A 17,275-nucleotide genomic window follows, 5' to 3' on the forward strand; every position below is an offset into this window, starting at 1 on the left:
CACCACCCCTCATTTCGAGGGTTCAGTGGCCGTATGTGGCTACTGGCTGCCATACCAGACTGGGCACAGAACACAGACCATGTCTATCATCACACTGATCTGGAGGACTCCCCACGAGGCATGGTGCAGTTGTGTGGTGGGGAGATTCTTAGTATTTTTAAAACCATTACTATCCAGAATGTTAGAGGGCACCCCGATGGTGAGAAGGCCTTTGCACCACCATTACCGGGACAGCACCAACTTTTTCTCTGTACGTTCTTTGCCTACAATGTCCTCTCAGTGGTTGACATCAGAGGAAGGACTAGCTAGAACTGCTTTATGTGAACTGATTTAATTGTAGGTTCCAACTTGGAGAAGGGAGGTTTTTTGTTTGTTTGTTCTGGAGCTGCAGAGCGGGGCAGCTTCCACTTTGAAGAAATAGTTTGACTGACACTTGGAAAGTACAAGGTCAGAGAGTTATGAATCGGAACCAGGCCACGGTGTGCTGTTATGCAGGAACACTGAGCAAAAAAAGAGTTTACAAAGGACAGTACAGTCACTGCAGGTATCGGTGTGCACGCCCATTAAGAAAAGGTCTTATTTAGGGGCGCCTGGGTGGCTCAGTGGATTAAGCCTCTGCCTTCGGCTCAGGTCATGATCTCAGGGTCCTGGGATCGAGCCCCACATCGGGCTCTCTGCTCAGCGGGGAGCCTGCTTCCCCCTCTCACTGCCTGCCTCTCTGCCTACTTGTGATCTCTGTCTGTCAAATAAATAAATAAAATTAAAAAAAAAAGAAAAGGTCTTATTTAAATGAAAATGATATGAAATGATATGATTTCCTCGATGAAGATGAAAGCACAATACTGAGGAAGAAGATAGTCAAAGTGTAAAAATTATGGCCATATTAGACATTCAAAAATGAAAGACAAAAGGGAGATACAGGCAGAAGTAACCCAAGTGTCCACCGTGGACAGATGCGTAAACAGAATGTGGTGCAGACGCGCAGTGGAATATTATTAGGTCTGGAAAAGGAAGGAAGCCCCAACACGTGCTACTGCACAGATGAACTGTGAAGACATTACGTGGAGTCAAACATGCCAGACACATACACAGACAAGTGTTGTACAGTTCCACCTTCTATAAAGTAGCTACCATAGTCACACTCACAGAGACAGGGAGAAGAATGGTGCTTGCTGGGGACTGGAGGGAGGTGGAAATGGGGGAGTTACTGTTTAATGCATACCGAGTTCCAGTTTTGCAAAATGAAAAGGTTCTGGAGGTTGAATGCACAACAGTGTGAACAGACACTGCTGAACTGTACACACTTAAGAATGATGAAGATGGTAAAATTCGTTATGTATTTTTTAGCACAACACAAAAATAATAAAGGGGCACCTGGGTGGCTCAATGGGTTAAGCCTCTGCCTTTGGCTCAGGTCATGATCTCAGGGTCCTGGGATCGAGCCTCACATCCAGCTTGCCGCTCAGCGGGGAGTCTGCTTCTCCCTTTCTGACTCTCCCCCCCACCCCGCCCATGCACATGTGCACACACACATGTGGTCTCTCCTTCTCTCAAATAAGTAAAATCTTAATAATAATAATAATAATAGTAAAAACAAAAGGGAAACACATACCCTTCATAAAGCCATCTAACTGTTAGACCACTTCCTGATCTCCTCCCCCGCCATTCCATGCTGACTGTACAGTCTCCCTACTGTGACCAAAATTACTGGTTGCTCTGAATGGTTTAAGATTGAAATAATGGAATGTCACAATGACAAAGCCAAAAATGCCGAATACCTGGGTCGGTGGCAGAGATAATGGCTCCAAAGAAGAGACAGTCCGTGTAGTAGAATTTGTCCGAGAGTTGCCCCACGAGCTTCATGAGCTTCACCACACCGTACATGAGATTTCTGTAAGGAGCAGAGGGAGAGTGTGTGACAAGAGAAAACGAAAACCCTCCTCATGGAGCACACTGGCTCACATGCGAGCAGAGTAGCCCCTAGTACTGCACTTTACGGGTGATCAGTGAAAACCTTGGGCAGCTGCTGTCCTTGGACACTTACCAGGAACGCGTGCAAATAAGACTTTGGCACCAAGTAATGGTGCGTCGTTAATGACCTCTTGCTGAAACATGTGAACACCACTCCATTTCTTAAAGCCGTGGTTACTTCCAACTATCAAGTAGGGCCCTCGATTAGCAACAACCTTAAGGCCTCTGAAGCCACCGGGTAATCGAGGGGAAGGGAAGGGAAAGCACGCTTCACGGTGTGTACTCAACGGCTTGAACAAAACTGACGGGATTGTAAGGCGGTGTGTTTAAAGCTGTGCAAAGGAGTGAGAGCTGGACGAGTTAGAGAGAAAAACAAACATGGGCAGGCCGTGAAGGTCCAAGCGACCAAACTTCTTTGCCAAGAATTATTGAAAAAAAAAAAAGAAAGAAAGAAAACAAAGGAAAAAGGAACTAAACGCTGTAAATGTCCTAGTAAAATCTCAGTGCACCCGTCGGTGTATCCAGCCTTGCCTTCTCTGCAGGGGTTGGGGCAGGCCAGCGGTGGCCCTTCTCGTGCCATGCAGGATGTGACATGGTCCAAGATAGACTCCTGAGTTAAATATTTCCACTTGGCCGGAGCACATTTCCTACAGGAGAGCTTACAAAATGGGAGGAGTGACGAGTGTTAAAAGGCCTGGTGCATGTCAGTAAGGGTGTGGGGGGAGGGCAGCTGCAGGGGTTAGGGGAGTAAAAATAACCCCAAAATGGATTCACTGTACCCTACAGCTAACACTCTAATAATAATATTCTTGCCAGTCAGGACCACTCTGTGGCTCACCTTTGTATCCTGGGCGCCGAGAGCAACAGACTGACTAAGCTGGGAGCTCAGGAACTATTTCCAGAATGGAATCCTTTGGACAGTACATAGGTATAACTCAGTGCTTCCATACTGGGGGCCGGGCACTGTTCCAGACACTTAAACAGTTCAACTTTGATTCCCAGTAACTCTGTGGGACAGATGTGATTTGCCTTTTATTGCTCGTCGAAGGCTTCTTTCCCCTTCCTTTCAGACTTTCCCTGAAACTACACTTGCCTGTCCATTTCCTTTGACCACAAACAGACTTGGGTGCTGGGCTGCTCTCTGGCAATCTTTCCCCATCTTGCCAGTAATACCAGTTAGCTAATCTCTCATTCTTAAAGGACGAAGTCCAAGCCCCTCCTATTTTGATGACACAAAATGCCCTTGGCCTTTTATCTCCTCCAGCTTTCCAGCTCATTTTTTAAAAAGTAACTAAGGTCCATACTTTATTCCGATTTCCTTGAGCTTTTACCTAATGTCCCTTTTCTATTCCAGGATCCCATCCAGGATCCCACATGACACTTAGTCATCGTGTCTCTGTAGTCTCCTCTTGGCTGGGATGGTCTCTCTGACTTTGCATGGTTTTGATGACCTTGGCAATTTTGAGGAATACTGGTAGCGTATTTTGTAGAACGTGTCCCCACTTGGACTCGGCTGATCTTTCCTTCTTACGATTACACCAAGGTGACGGGTTTTGGGGATGGAAAGTGCCACTCTCATCACAAACACCGAGGGTGCAGCATCCCAGCATGATTTGCCACTATGGCTGCTGACCTTGATAATCTAGCCAACATGGTGTTTGTCAGGCTCTCCCCACCAGCAAGCTACACTCTCTTCCTCCTTTTCCCCTGCTGTCCTTGGTGGGACAAAGTCACTAAGCACAGCCTGCAACCAAAGCAGGAGGGGACGTTAAGCTCCCTCTCTGGCAGGGCCGGGGGTCGACATAAATTATTTGGAATTCTTCTGTGCAGGAGATGGGTCACTTCTCTGCCATGTATTTATTCATCCAATCAGTTATTAACATCGGTCAAGACTCAAATGTTTACTTTATAGTCTGTGTCCAGTACAATGTTATTTATTTTGTCGTTCTTTGGCCACTGGCCTTAGGGGAGCTTTCAGATTGGCTCTGCGCCTCTTTGACACTCCCCATGTCCTTTTGTTTGTTTGTTTTCTGGGCGCTTCTTTATTTCTTGGCCTGACGATATGCTCTATTCTTATCTTGTATATTTGCTGCCCCAGCCCTAGAATCAGCCATTTCTGCAAGGGGCCCCTGGTTCTTTTTACTGTAGGATGTTATCAGGAAACAAGATCTGGGGACTAGGTGTAAATTTTATTTCATTTTAATTAGCTTAATCTTAATTTGAATAGCTACACAGGGCTAACAGCTACCACTGCATGACGTGGCTCTAGATCTTAACCGCCATCATCCTAAACATCGAAATCCTGGACTCTGCTGGTTGTCAGGGGTTGGGGATGGGGGAAATGGGGAGATGTTGGCCAAAAGATACAAACTTCTAGTTAGAAGAGTAACAAGTTTGGGGACCTGAGGTACATCATGAGGACTGTCGGTAATAATTCTGTGTCATATACTTGAATTTTGCTAAGAGAGTAGGTCTCATCACAAGAAAGAAATGGTAACTATGTGACAGGATGAAGGTGGTAGCGAATATTATGGTGGTAATGATTTTGCAATTTATAAATATATCAATTCAACACACTGTCCACTTGAAACTCACAGCAATGTGATTGGTCAGCTGCATCTCAGTATAGCTGGGGAAAACACCGGGCTCTCGGACCCATGTGGATCTCATCTCTTTGGAAAGTGTGTTAATTTTATTACTGACAAAGAGTTAACTTACCCGATAATGAAGCAGGAAACGGCAGTCCCCAAGAAAGCATAAGCCAGAATAGACCCAAGATTTCTGAAAAAGTGTCTCTGAATAAAACAAGAGGCAGGAATCACATTGTGAGTTTTGATACTGAGCATAAGAAACACAACAAAAGTCTCTTAAAAGTGAAATTTTACTTATGGCTTCCACTGTAACAAGTAATAACTGAAGTTACTCTAGAATAATGCTATTGAGCTATAAACATTGTGCTTTTAAAATATCCCTGGTCCTATTAATCACTGAGTAAGCACGCAAGGGCTTAGTAAATTTCAGAGAAAACCACTGTGATTATATTAAGTTACAATAAGACAGAGAGAAAGTGTGTGTGTGTGTGTGTAAGTAGACCATTTTCATAGATCTAACCCAAACTATTTTACTCTTTTACTCTAGTGATTCAGCTAGTTGCTTCCAGGTCTGGTGAACCTTAGAAGATCATTACAGATAGGAGTTTGAAACTGATAAAGTATGAAAGTGATGCCTAAAGGGCTTTCCGCTTCATTCAGTGTCAGAAAACTGTGTCCTAAGTATCTGGTCTCAAGGCATCTTAAGTGTCTCCTGATATTCTTTTTGATTAATCTGTGGAGCCTGGGAAAGAGGGCCAAAAGAGATGGAAATGGAGAAATGAAGAATAGTTGCATTTAAGATAGGCAAATTTATAAGTGTGTATGTACGTGTGTATGTGTGTGTGTGTGTATATATATATATATATATATATATCTGTAGCTACTTATACCAATATAAGATTTAGCAATCATTCAAAAAGAGATGGCAAAATTGCAATCCTCTCAATGCTTCTGTATATCCACTGGTTACCTTAATACACACACACACACACACACACACACACACACACACACACACAGATTTACTTCTCATAAAGTCATTAGGCTTGTGGGATATTGTGATGGGGAAAATCCCTGTTGCTGGGACCCTAAGCCACAATTCTTACTCCTTAAGTCACAGGCTGTTTTATTTGGCCAATCAAAACCATTTAACAAAACCAGACAAACAAAACCCCCAAAACATCCTAATTTGATGGGGGCCGGGAATACTTTATTTAAAAATTTTAAGAGGCGAGACACCTGGGTGGCTCAGTCAGTTAAGTGTCTGCCTTCAGCTCAGGTCATGATCCCAGGGTCCCAGAATCCAGGCCTGCATTGGGCTCCCTGCTCAGCGGGGAGCCTGCTTCTCCCTTTCCCACTCCTGCCTGCTTGTGTTCCCTCTCTCTCTGTGTCTCTGTCAAATAAATAAATAAAGTCTTTTTTAAAAATAAATAAATAATTTTAAAAGGCAAAAGAGTCCCAGTGTGCCTGCTGACTGCCTCAGGGAAGGACAGGGCCTAGGAAGAACTCAGCCTGGATTAAGCAGCCACCAGGAAGTGTGACCACATGGAGTGCTGTGGGTGTCCTCTGGCCTGTATTCTAAGCAGATGATATGGGGCCTTGACTTCAGCCTTCCCCAGTGCTTGGCCCTCCCTGCTGCTGTGAAGAAGGTGCCAAGAAATGCCTAGTGCCCCTAAGCTTCCTGCTCAGAAGAGAATTGTTCAAGGGCTTGCCACACCGCCAGTCACCAAGTGAGGGTGCTGCCTGTGTATATTACGAACACGTTATGTTTGCCTTTTAAGTGAGTCACTATCCGCAGTCTTTTACTTTAAGTGAATGTATTTAGCCACCCATGTTTTGCAAAAGCTAGATTTCCAAAAAAAAAAAGAATCAACAACTGTGAGCGTAATTGCCTTTAAAAACTCCATCAAGGGCTTAAATCGGGGAGGGCTAGGGGTCTATGAAGACAGAGACGTGAGACCAAGGAAACTCATGACGTATCCAGGGACAGATCTGAATGCCAGAATTGCTTTCCCTTGCCACCCAGCTCTCGTTTAGGTGAACCATCTCGACAGGTGGTTTGAGTTCATTAAGTGAATTCATATTCATATTTGCCAAAACAAAAAATCAGGAATGTAAGAGCTGCAGATTCTCCTCCTGGGAGGTTGGTTCTCCGGGAGTGTGGGCTGCCAAAGATCTGGTAGTGTTTGTGGGGGCCAGGGATGAAGCGGGTGCGGACTAGAGCCTGGTGGAGATTTAATTATCCCTGAGTATTCGGTGAGAAGGCCCTGGTCCCCAGTGCCATGCTCGAGGGCATCTCGATTTTAGGACATGCTGGATTTGGTCCCCGGGCTGGGTGTGGGAGCAAGGGACAATGAAAATTGCACCCTTTGGTGCCCTTGTGCAAGCTCCTGGGCTGGAAGGACCTGGGCATGAGGGAGGCCCAGGACCCACCTGGAGAGGACAGTGCACATGTTAGTGGAAAGATGGGTCTGTGCTTCAGATTGTTTGCAGGTAGAGCTGAACCTGAGCCCTAGTCCGCGGGCTTGCGGAGAATCTGGATCTTGTGGGTGGTCGAGGGGTGCAGATGCAGGGAGTGGAGGGCAGGATCAGGTGCGCACTACAGCTCCCAGGCCTGCCAGGGGCAGGACTGGCCAGGAAACCGCGGGTACAGGAGGACCAGCATCATTGGGAGGCCTTCCTGGCTGCAGTGTGGTTGTGCGGGGGAGCTGAGTGGCCCCAGTGTGCAGGGGGGTGCAAGTGTTGGCTGCACATAGAGCATGCTGCTTTTAGCATTCATGGTCTGTGTAGCGAGTCCCCATGCTCAGGTCCAGAGGGTCCCACTGAAGAGTGAAGCAGACAGCCTGTGCACAGACACCAGACCTCCAGCCCCACCATGCGGCCACCGTGCCACATGTGTGCCTTTGCCCGGGCCGGCCCGCACTGAGAGGAGGGCTTGGTGTCAGTGCGCACGTCTGAGAAGCTGACTCCACACTGCCCAGTGACTCTCTCACGGTCTTGTTCATCTCAGAGATTGTTCCAGGGCCCATGTGAGGGTGATTTCCATCACAAATTCATTTGAAAATCAACAAAGGAAAATATTTTAAATGGGCAACAATAGATATTTGAATGATTTGTGATAATGAACTAGAGCCTTTGAAACTGTTATCTTAAATGTGTATTTGTTGATATACAAAGATATCTTTGACCCATATAAATAAAAGCACTTACACATACACACAAATTAGGAATAGAAATCTGCCAGTCCAAATACACCCATAACATATTCTAAAATGCCACACACACATACGACACATACACACATAATTACCCATCGCCATTCAGATTTGTTGATAGGAACTGGAATTTTACGCCTTGGCAAGAAAGGTAGACCCTGTCACTTACTTGTGTATTACTACACTTAGCACTCGACTCTCTGCTTCACAGTGTATGAAGTACTTTCACACAGAGGAGCCCATCCAATTGTCACAGCTACCCCATCACGAAGGTGCTCGGGGGACCACTGTGCATGAGAGGCATCTAAGGCTCAAAGGTGCGGTGTGAGGCACCCAGAGTCCCACATCCACCAAATGGCAGCACCAGACCCGGAAAATGGGTCTTTCCAGGGAATCACACTCACTGCACCAGCCACCCTTCTCGACTCCTACCACACCCTTCTTGGGAGGAAAGTACAGCAATTCCCAGTCCTAAGTCCTGGATACTAGTGGAATCCTAGGTCTTTCATCTTCTTTTTTAATTGGCCGGTCATGTGCGGCTTCCATGGCCATGACTAGTTCAGTCTGCCCTACTTTTCCTTCTCCATTTCAGGATGGCAAAAAGAGACAAAGGAGATGGCATAGCCCTGGCAAAGTCTTCAAGAATATGAACCCAAGACAGATCAGGTTGAGAAGGTGTACTATTCTAAGACTTGTATTTTTACTCCTCCCATTCCTCACTGGTGAATGTTACCATGAGACTCAGAGACAGAGAGACTGAGAGAGAGAGCCCGAGAGAGAGTTTGGTGGGAGGAGTTCACAAGACATGAAGGCTTCTCTAGGTGAATTCTGTCCCTGACAATGGGCCCTGGAAGCAAACGGAGCGGTAGCACAAAATCGAAGCCGATTCCAATGATATTTTTTCAAGTTTGGAAAAAGAAAAAAAAAAAAAAGCTCATGTCCGCATGACAACTACATGTGCATAGGTCAAAGGGTCTGAATGTATCTGTTTCCATACCCACAGCGAAGTGGTGGAATGGTTATTATTACACGCTTAAATGACGGCAGCCTTAATTACAGATGGCAAAACCCTGTAAGAACCACTATTTCGGTGCCACTGTAAGGACTATTTAAAAAGGAAAGAGACTGAACTAAGAGCAGATAGCCCAAAATACTGGCATTTCAAAAACAACTTAAATTGGTAACTGGCAAAGCCTGTTATTTGTTTTTCTTCTGGGAAAATAAGGCTGACACAGGGAAGGCTCTGCTGAACCGAAAGTATTTCTCAGCCCTTAGAATGGCTTTCACAACCAGTGATTTGGTTTCATTTTAAAGCAACTATGACCTTGATGATACATTAATATTAGTTATTTAAGATACCAAATTATTTATCACCCATTCGCTCTGATACAGAGTTCCCAAATTCTTCACTTACATAGAGGATAACATTACTTAAAACCATAAAATCACCTCCTGTCTGTCACGTGTCAATCACTGCCATACAGATTTACACACTTCCGGAACCCCCCAGAGCGGTCAGAAAAAGGATATACCCTTTGGTCCAGAAAACCTAAATCTGGAGGAAGAGTAGGATACAGATGGATAGCCTTTTTAAGAAAAAAAAAAAAAACAACTTTCTATTTTGGAGTAATTACAGATTCACAGAAATTGCAAAGATAGTACGGAGGGGTCCTGTGTACCTTCACCAGGTTTCCTCTACCAGTTAGACCTCATATAGCCATAGTACAAGATCAAAACCAGGAAACCGACATTGGGACAAAGTGTGTGAATGGTTCTGTGTTCTTTTATCATATAGGTAGCTTCATGGACCCACCCTTTGTTCTCCATCCCTATACATCCCTATACTTTGGTCCTGCCTAGAACACTATATAAATGAAATCATACAGTACGTGACCTTCTGAGGTGAGATTTTTTTTTTTTTTGTCCCTCAGCCTAACACCTTCGAGGTATGGCCATGTGTTTCACCATGCACCTACAGCGCGACATTTTGGTTGTTTCTGGACTGGGGCAATTATGAATTGAATTGCTCTGAGCAATGAAATATGGGCTTCTGGGTGAACGTGAGTTTTCATTCCTCTGGGAGGAAATCCTCAGGAAAAACCCATGGGGTCGTGTGGTAGTTTCAACTTCAGTTTTGCAAGAAACCATGAAACTGCTTTCCAGAGTGGCCACGCCAGTTTACGTTCCTACCGGCGATGTAGGAGCGCTCCTGATTTTAAAACAGATGAATCATGGATGATGAGACAACTATAGTCTCTGAGTGGGTGCAGAACACAGTAATAAGCAATGTGGGAAAAGGAAAAACTAGAAAATTATGTAGGTACGTTAACACAGAGATTCCCGTGCTTTAAGAAATACCGGCAAAAATCTCTTACCTTCTTTAGACTGTAGCCAGCATGGAAAATTATGGGAGGCAGAAGGATGTTGAAAAAGACCTCTGGATCAAACGTTACCTGAAAGTTTAAAAAGAAAAAAAGTCAAGGGTAGGAGGCTGTCTGGATCTGACTTTTGAGCTCAGGAACCTGAGTTTAGGTCCAGTGTCAGGCATGGAGCCTGCTTAAAAAAAAGAGAAAGGGAGAAAAGTCCATTTCTAGTTTAATACCAGTTGGTGCAGGGCAGCTGGGTGGCTCGGTGGGTTAAGCATCTGCCTTCAGCTCAGGTCATGATCTCAGCGTCCTGGGATCAAGCCCCACATCGGGCTCTCTGCTCGGCAGGGAACCTGCTTCCCCCCTTTTTTTCCTGCCTCTCTGCCTACTTGTGATCTCCTTCTGTCAAGTAAATAAATAAAATCTTTTTTAAAAGATACCAGTTGGTGGTATAATATCTGCTTAATATTTGAAGCCAATGGCTAAAACGTTTGAATGTTCGAAGCAGATAAGATAAATGTGAAAGATGGCAGACTCGTCACAAGAGTGATGCCGCAGATGCCCCTGTCAAAGGCCATGTTCTTCTCCACACAGCACTCCGACTTCCTATTTAAAAGGAACAGTTCAGTGCAAGTGTGAGGACTCACAGAAAGCTTCACGCCAATGCTTTTTAAATGAGAAATAAAAACACCTTGATTTTCATCAAGCTTTTATGATGGTTCAAATCAATAAAAGACGCTGTTATGATTGGTTAATTTTCTGGACCCTCCCAAAGAATGGCTTTTGACACCATTCTATTGAATTTAAGTCTCTTTTGAGTGATCAGCCTTTTGGGAAACCTGATGTGGCCTGGATCAGGGTTGCCAACAATGCTAGTGGCTTTCTCAACATCACCATGAAAATTCAGCAGTTTAGGGGGACTAAAATTACTTTGTAGGCTTGATACCCAGAAATCACTCTGAAACTATTAAAGAGCAAAATCTTATCACATCCAGAAAAGAATTAAGGAGTCTATATTTCCCTCAAACTTTCTAAATAATTTGCTTATGTTGGTAGATTGATTGGCTCTTACTGAAATTAATTTCAAAACTTCACTCTAATTATTAAAAGTCAAGTTAGGGGGTGCCTGGGTAGCTCAGTCAGTTAAACATCTGACTCTTAATTTTGCCTCAGGTCATGATCTCAGGGTTATGAGAGGGAGGGCTTTGGGGGACTTCATGCTGGGCAAGGAGCCTGCTTAAGATGCTCTCTCTCCCTTTCCCTCTGCCCCTCCCCACACTGCTCTCGGTCTCTTTAAAAAAAAAAAAAGGTCAGCATTTCTCTTCAGAAACTGGAAATGTTAACCGAGAAACCATTGGGAGAAATGGTTCTCACAAATTTCATTTTATTCCATCTTCTTGCTGAAGACAGGGGTAGTATGAAAAATGGGGACTGTCAGAATGAGAAGGGGCTTTGGACAATACCCAGTATGAGGATGCTGGGGCCACAGTCACATGGGACCAGCACAAGAGTTTCCTGCCAGCTACTCCAGTACTGTGCAGGGAGCCACCTCAGCGTATCTCTTCTTCCCTCAGCTAACAACAATCATCTCAGCCTTGTATGCTCTCCCACCTTTGATTCATGCAGCCAAAGTTTAAACAGAATGTATGTGAATCAACATTTTCCTAAAGGTAATAGGAGCAAAAGTCAACATCACCTTCTATTATGATCTAAAAGATGGAAATGGGTTGAGTTCTTTTCCTTTTTCTCCCCCATCCTATCCACTACAGACTCAAGCTGCCATTTCAAAAAGCCATGAGCATGGTGATTACACCGAGTATCTTTCTCAGTGGCATTTAATTTCACAGATGTTTATGAAAATCCCAGGCATTCTTATGAGTGGTTGAGGGCAAAGAGTTCGCTAGGACTGCCTTTAAGGACACAGACAAGATGGACATGTTTAATGCTCCAGGTTGAGAATAATTTTCTTAAGGATTAGGGTAGATCCTAAAAACAATAAGAATTTAATTTGTGGAACACAGGCTACATCCTGCCTTTGACCGCAAGCCTTTGCACACATTAGCCTTGTTCTTTATGAAAGAAGCTCCCTAAGGCCTAGATTGCCCAGAGCTTAGACAAAAGTCTCCCTGCTGATAAGCCTGGGTCTATACAGTTAGAGAGTATATGTGGATAAATACAGATACCTTGCTTCTCTTGGAAATCACCTGAGTGAAGAGATATATGATCCTTTTGTTGTGTATTCTAGCTACTCTCGACATCAAATGAGAAACAGTTACTGGGCTCAAATTCTAAGACAACAAGGTATTCCCCTCCAAAGATTCATTAAGCCTTTGCCCACTGAGAATGGGCACTAAATAAATATTCGTAGAATACAGCAAAAGAACCAGGAAGAACTAAGACTTACAATTGGGAACACTGAATAAATGAGCTTAACGTGAAACCAATCTTTTTAAAATTTTAATTTCTTTATTTGAGAGAGGGAAAGACTAATAGAGCAGGAGTGGGGGAAGAGACAGAGGGAGAGGGAAAAGCAGACTCCCCTCTGAAAAGGGAGCCCAATGCAGGACTCAGTCCCAGGACCCTAGGATCACGACCTGAGCCAAAGGCAGATGCTTAACTGACTGAGCCACTCAGGAGCCCAGAGTGAAACCCATCTTATTTTAAGAAAGAAACAACCCCATCCTTAAACCATAGCAAGAGACATAGTAAAGGAGCGATGGGCGTGGCGAGATAGGCTGAGTGGTGATGTCCAAACCCCCTTACATAACATGGCAGGCCACATCAGCTCCTGATCCTGACAAGGCTCACAGGCTCAGGTTTCCATCTGGTTCTTTCTTCTCATCATCATAGCCCCAAAACTTCCTAGCAAAACTGGAAGCCAGGAACATTTACCCATGCTCCAAGAGTTTGAAAGGATTTCTCTCCATGAGGCCGACATGGAATCAGAAAGTCAAAAACCATGTCAGGACCCCAGTGGCTTAGTGCACCCCAGCTCACCTTCCTCAGCATGTCATTTTGCTCCACACTGTTGATCTTGCCAGGGCTGATTTCTCCTTTCAGGGTGTATTCGAAGAACTTCCCGCTGACGTTCACTAATAAGGTGCTGAAGGCCCTGTCTTCCTGAGTACAGCTGAGTGACTTGTCATGACCGCTGGTGGCAGGGGTGCCGTACCTCAAGATCACCCCAACGATGAGCCCTGAAACAGTGCAGGGGGAAAAAAAACCCACCATCAGGCCTACGGAAGGACAGAAAGAGAACATAATGACATGGTCGATTTGCAACAAGTAAGAAACGCAAAGGTCATCTTAGAGCCCAGGCATGAAGTGTGTATTATAGGAGCAGATACACATTCCCTCCAAAGGGTTAACATCGTCCCGCATGAGTCCCTCCTGCACCAGGAGGATGAGGCTGGACAGCACCTTTCCTGGTTATTATGGCACTGAGTATTTTCTCCAAGAGATCATGTCTCTCGTTTCTTGGGCTTCTGGTGGAGGAAGATGGAATGATAAGAAGCAAAGCCTTTCTTGCCAAGGACAGCAAAAAGCAGAACTGCCAAGCTTTGATCTATACCAGCAACAGCCCTCAGGCCAGGCCTGTGGCCATCTGCCAGCAAGGACCAGGCCACAAGAATTTCTCGCTCCTAAAAATGCAACTTGCTTTTTGCCACACACCAGAGGAAGGGGTGGGGGGTATGGAGACAGAAAGAAAAGAAATGCTTTTGTTTAGGTCATTTCAACTGCTGGGTGTCATGAAGGAAGTAATTCTGTCTCTCGGGGAGCTCCACACTCCAGTGCAAATTATTATGATCCTGATCTGAGGACTGTAGAGCTGTCTTCTTGGAGCTGTGGGCTAGGATATAGCTAAAATAATGAGCTACAAGTCTTGAGGTCTCATTCCATTCATAGGTGGGGTTTCCCATTAGGGGGGAAAAAACCCCAGCAAACCTGTGGATAAGCATGGGATTCCACAGCAAAGGAATGTGGCTCCCTTGGTCCTGAACAGGGGTCCCACATGCTGCAGTAAAAGTGAGTTATATGTGAAGAAAACATAAATTGCCATGAGACACTTTCTATGGTTCTCTTAGGAAGAAGATTTCTGACTTCTATCTTCTGTTGTTTGCTAGCGGTATTAAAAGAATGGTAAACATGCTCCCCATCTCGTTTTGCCACTAATGGAGGAAGTTCCATGGGAAAAAGAAAGTTCTATATTTACTATATTCTGTGCATAATGTTCTATAATCTCTCTTATCACCAAGACATATGAGAACTCACAAGACATTGTAGAAGAACAAACAATATGGGAAATATGGAAAAACAGATTTTTTTAAAGGTTTATTTATTTATTTGAGATAGAGTGAGAGCACAAGCTTGGGGGGTGGGCAGAGGGAGAGGGAAAAGCAGGCTCTTGGCTGAGCGGGGTGACTGATGTGGGGCTCGACCTCAGGATGCTGGGATCATGACCCGAGCCGAAAGCAGATGCTTAACAGACTGAGTCACCCAGGCGCCCTTAGAAAAATACGGTTCTTTAATCCAAACTATTTGTCAGTACTGCATTATTATTATTATTATTTAAGATTTTATTTATTTATTTGACAGAGAGAGAGAGATCACAAGTAGGCAGAGAGGCAGGTGGGGGGTGGGGGGGTGGAGGCTCCCCCTTGAGCAGAGAGCCCGATGTGCGGTTCGATCCCAAAACCCTGAGATCGTGACCTGGGCCGAAGGCAGAGGCTTAACCTACTGAGCCACCCAGGTGCCCCTATCATCATCATTATTATTAAAGATCTGTATTAATACTTGCAGCTTGTTGACCTTCATGAAAAAATCAAATTATAAAAGTTTATTACAAAACAAGGTTCTCAACAGTCTCAACCAGATAGAAAACAGTTTCAAAACCTTTAAAGGTGTAGGAGAAAAAGCCAGCCTTTAAAGAAAAACATGTTGGTCAATACCACAAAAAAAAAAAAAGATGTTGTCTTCAGGGAACAAATAACAAAAACCCCGTAATGCAGATCGTTCTGGTCATCAGGTCAAAGGGCAAGCACTTGAGGCCTTCAGCACCAATCTTTGGTTCAGGTCTTCCTGCTGCCATTTCATACTCATTTCTTCTTTCTTGTTGGGTTACTAACCGGGATAACATGGGAGATGGCAAGCCAGCACTTAAGTCTCCCCTGCTCAGCCTCTGAATGGACTTCCCAGCTGCGGTCTCTTGGCCAGCTTGGGCGGCAGGGTTTCCTGGGTGTCTGTGCTGCTAACTGGAGTTGGGGAGGTCCCTACACTGAGGTGGCTGCTGGCCTTGGGTCCCTTCTTGATGTTTCCTGCTCCCCTTCATGGCTGTCCTAGAGAATCGCAGTCTCTAACCCTGAGGGATCCTGTGTGCCCCCGTCTACCCTGTTCTCCTGTACCCAGGTTCTCAACGCCCTTCTTGCTTCTCCCTACACAGGAGGCCAGGAAGACCCTGGTCAACACTCAGAAGGGTTCTGTACGGTGTAAGGTGCGCACAGCTGGGCCTGGTGTCCTCTTCCTTTCCCCCCATTCTCTACATTTGCTGCCTCCACACCCTTTTCTCCGTCAAGAACATCGAACCCCATGGTTTCTTCACCCTCTGCTCTGGGAAGGTGCTTCCTGGGGCTTCTTTATCTTTATGACAGTCTCATGTACAAGTATGGCTTCATGTATCGCTTCATGTCATTCCTGTGGATGAAACCAGACCTGTTTCTGATACTAAACCATTTTACCATTCTTGATACTTTTGTCACGATGACCTTTTTGTCCCTGCCAGTGGGCCCTCACTCCCTCCATCCTGCCCACAGAGCCACGTTGGGTGGTGGCACAGCTGCTCAGGGTCACAACGCTGGGACTGGTGCCCGGGGCCAGCTGTGGCAGCCGCGGCTCCTCGCTGGGGATAACGGTGTTGAGGTCGCCATAGTGGGGCTCTGCTCAAGGTTCTCTGGGTTGCTCTCCATGCCACATGGAGCTCCTATCTGTTTTTGTTGTTGTTGTTGTTTCTTCACTCCCTGGTCAGGCAGTGATTTTCTGAGCAAGCTTTACAGGACAAGAGACGATTCCATGGCCCTTCGACACTCATCATAACACAGAGTCTGAAGGCTACCTGTTACACAATTTAACTGCAGTGTCTTCATCAGGAAACCAAAGCAAATCATTTACAGCAGCAGACTGTGCTCCTCCCAGATCAATGGCTGTTTCCCATAACTCACTGTTTCTTCATGGGTTACCTCATTATTGATGCAGGGAACTAGAAGGTAAGCCATGCTAGCCCAGGGCCTTCAAGATTCTTGCTACTCTAGTGAAAGAGGAGGCGTGATACTGTCATTTACAATAGGAAATGTATACTTGGCCTCTGTCCCAATTTCCTGATACACAGCTTCTACAGCCCTCAGAATCCTCCGGGAGAGATAAGTGTCTAATAAGTGCTAATAAGATGACTGGTGGCTGGGGGCTCCTGGACTGTCCTTAGGATGGGAGTCGGTTGCCAAAGTAACAACCTTATGATTACGGGGTTGAAAGACTAAAGCCCAAGCCAAAACTCCAGGGAGGGGAGGGGGCAAGCCGTAGAGTTAATCACATGGCCAGTGATTTAATTCACCATGCTGAAGTAACGGGAGTCTCCATAAAAATCCGCAAAGTACGCCGGCTCAGAGAGCTTCTGGCGTGGTGAAGGTGTGGAGGCGCGGGGAGAGTGGTGCACCCACACGGCCGGAAGCTCCGCACTCCCTCCTTCATGCCTTGCCCTAGGCATCTCTTCCATCTGGCTGTTCCTGTGTTATATCCGTTTATAATAAGCCTGCAGTAAAATAAGTAAACTATTTTCCTGAGTTCTTTGAACCATTCTACAAATGACTGAACCTGAGGAGGGTGTCATGGGAACCCCTGATGTGTAGCTGGTCAGCCAGAAGCACAGGTGACCACCTGGGGCTTGTGACTGACATCTGAAGTTATAGAGGGGGGGCTCTTGTGGGACTGAGCCCTTACCCTGTGGGAGCGGATGCCGTCTCCAGGTAGTGTGAGAATTGAGTTGAATCATAGGCCTCTCAGTGACTACCCACATGAGAGCTGGAGAACTGCTTGGTGTGGGAAAATCCCCACACATCTGGTTACAGAAGTGTTGGGTGTG

General features: G+C 45.4%; 1 protein-coding gene across 2 annotated transcripts in view; it reads right to left on the reverse strand.

The window, feature by feature from the left end:
- SLC9A7 (solute carrier family 9 member A7) overlaps positions 1 to 17,275 on the reverse strand; it is a 138,932-nt gene that overhangs the window by 62,473 nt on the left and 59,184 nt on the right. For both annotated transcript variants that reach the window (XM_032329785.1, XM_032329784.1), the window contains exons 2-5: positions 13,141 to 13,340; positions 10,153 to 10,230; positions 4,690 to 4,766; positions 1,779 to 1,891 (exon numbers count right to left, since the gene is read on the reverse strand). In XM_032329785.1, the coding sequence (XP_032185676.1) occupies positions 1,779 to 1,891; positions 4,690 to 4,766; positions 10,153 to 10,230; positions 13,141 to 13,340 (468 nt within the window). The remainder of the gene's footprint in view (positions 1 to 1,778; positions 1,892 to 4,689; positions 4,767 to 10,152; positions 10,231 to 13,140; positions 13,341 to 17,275) is intronic.

The sequence above is a fragment of the Mustela erminea genome, chromosome X, assembly GCF_009829155.1.
Source record: "Mustela erminea isolate mMusErm1 chromosome X, mMusErm1.Pri, whole genome shotgun sequence".
NCBI classification, from domain to species: domain Eukaryota; kingdom Metazoa; phylum Chordata; class Mammalia; order Carnivora; family Mustelidae; genus Mustela; species Mustela erminea.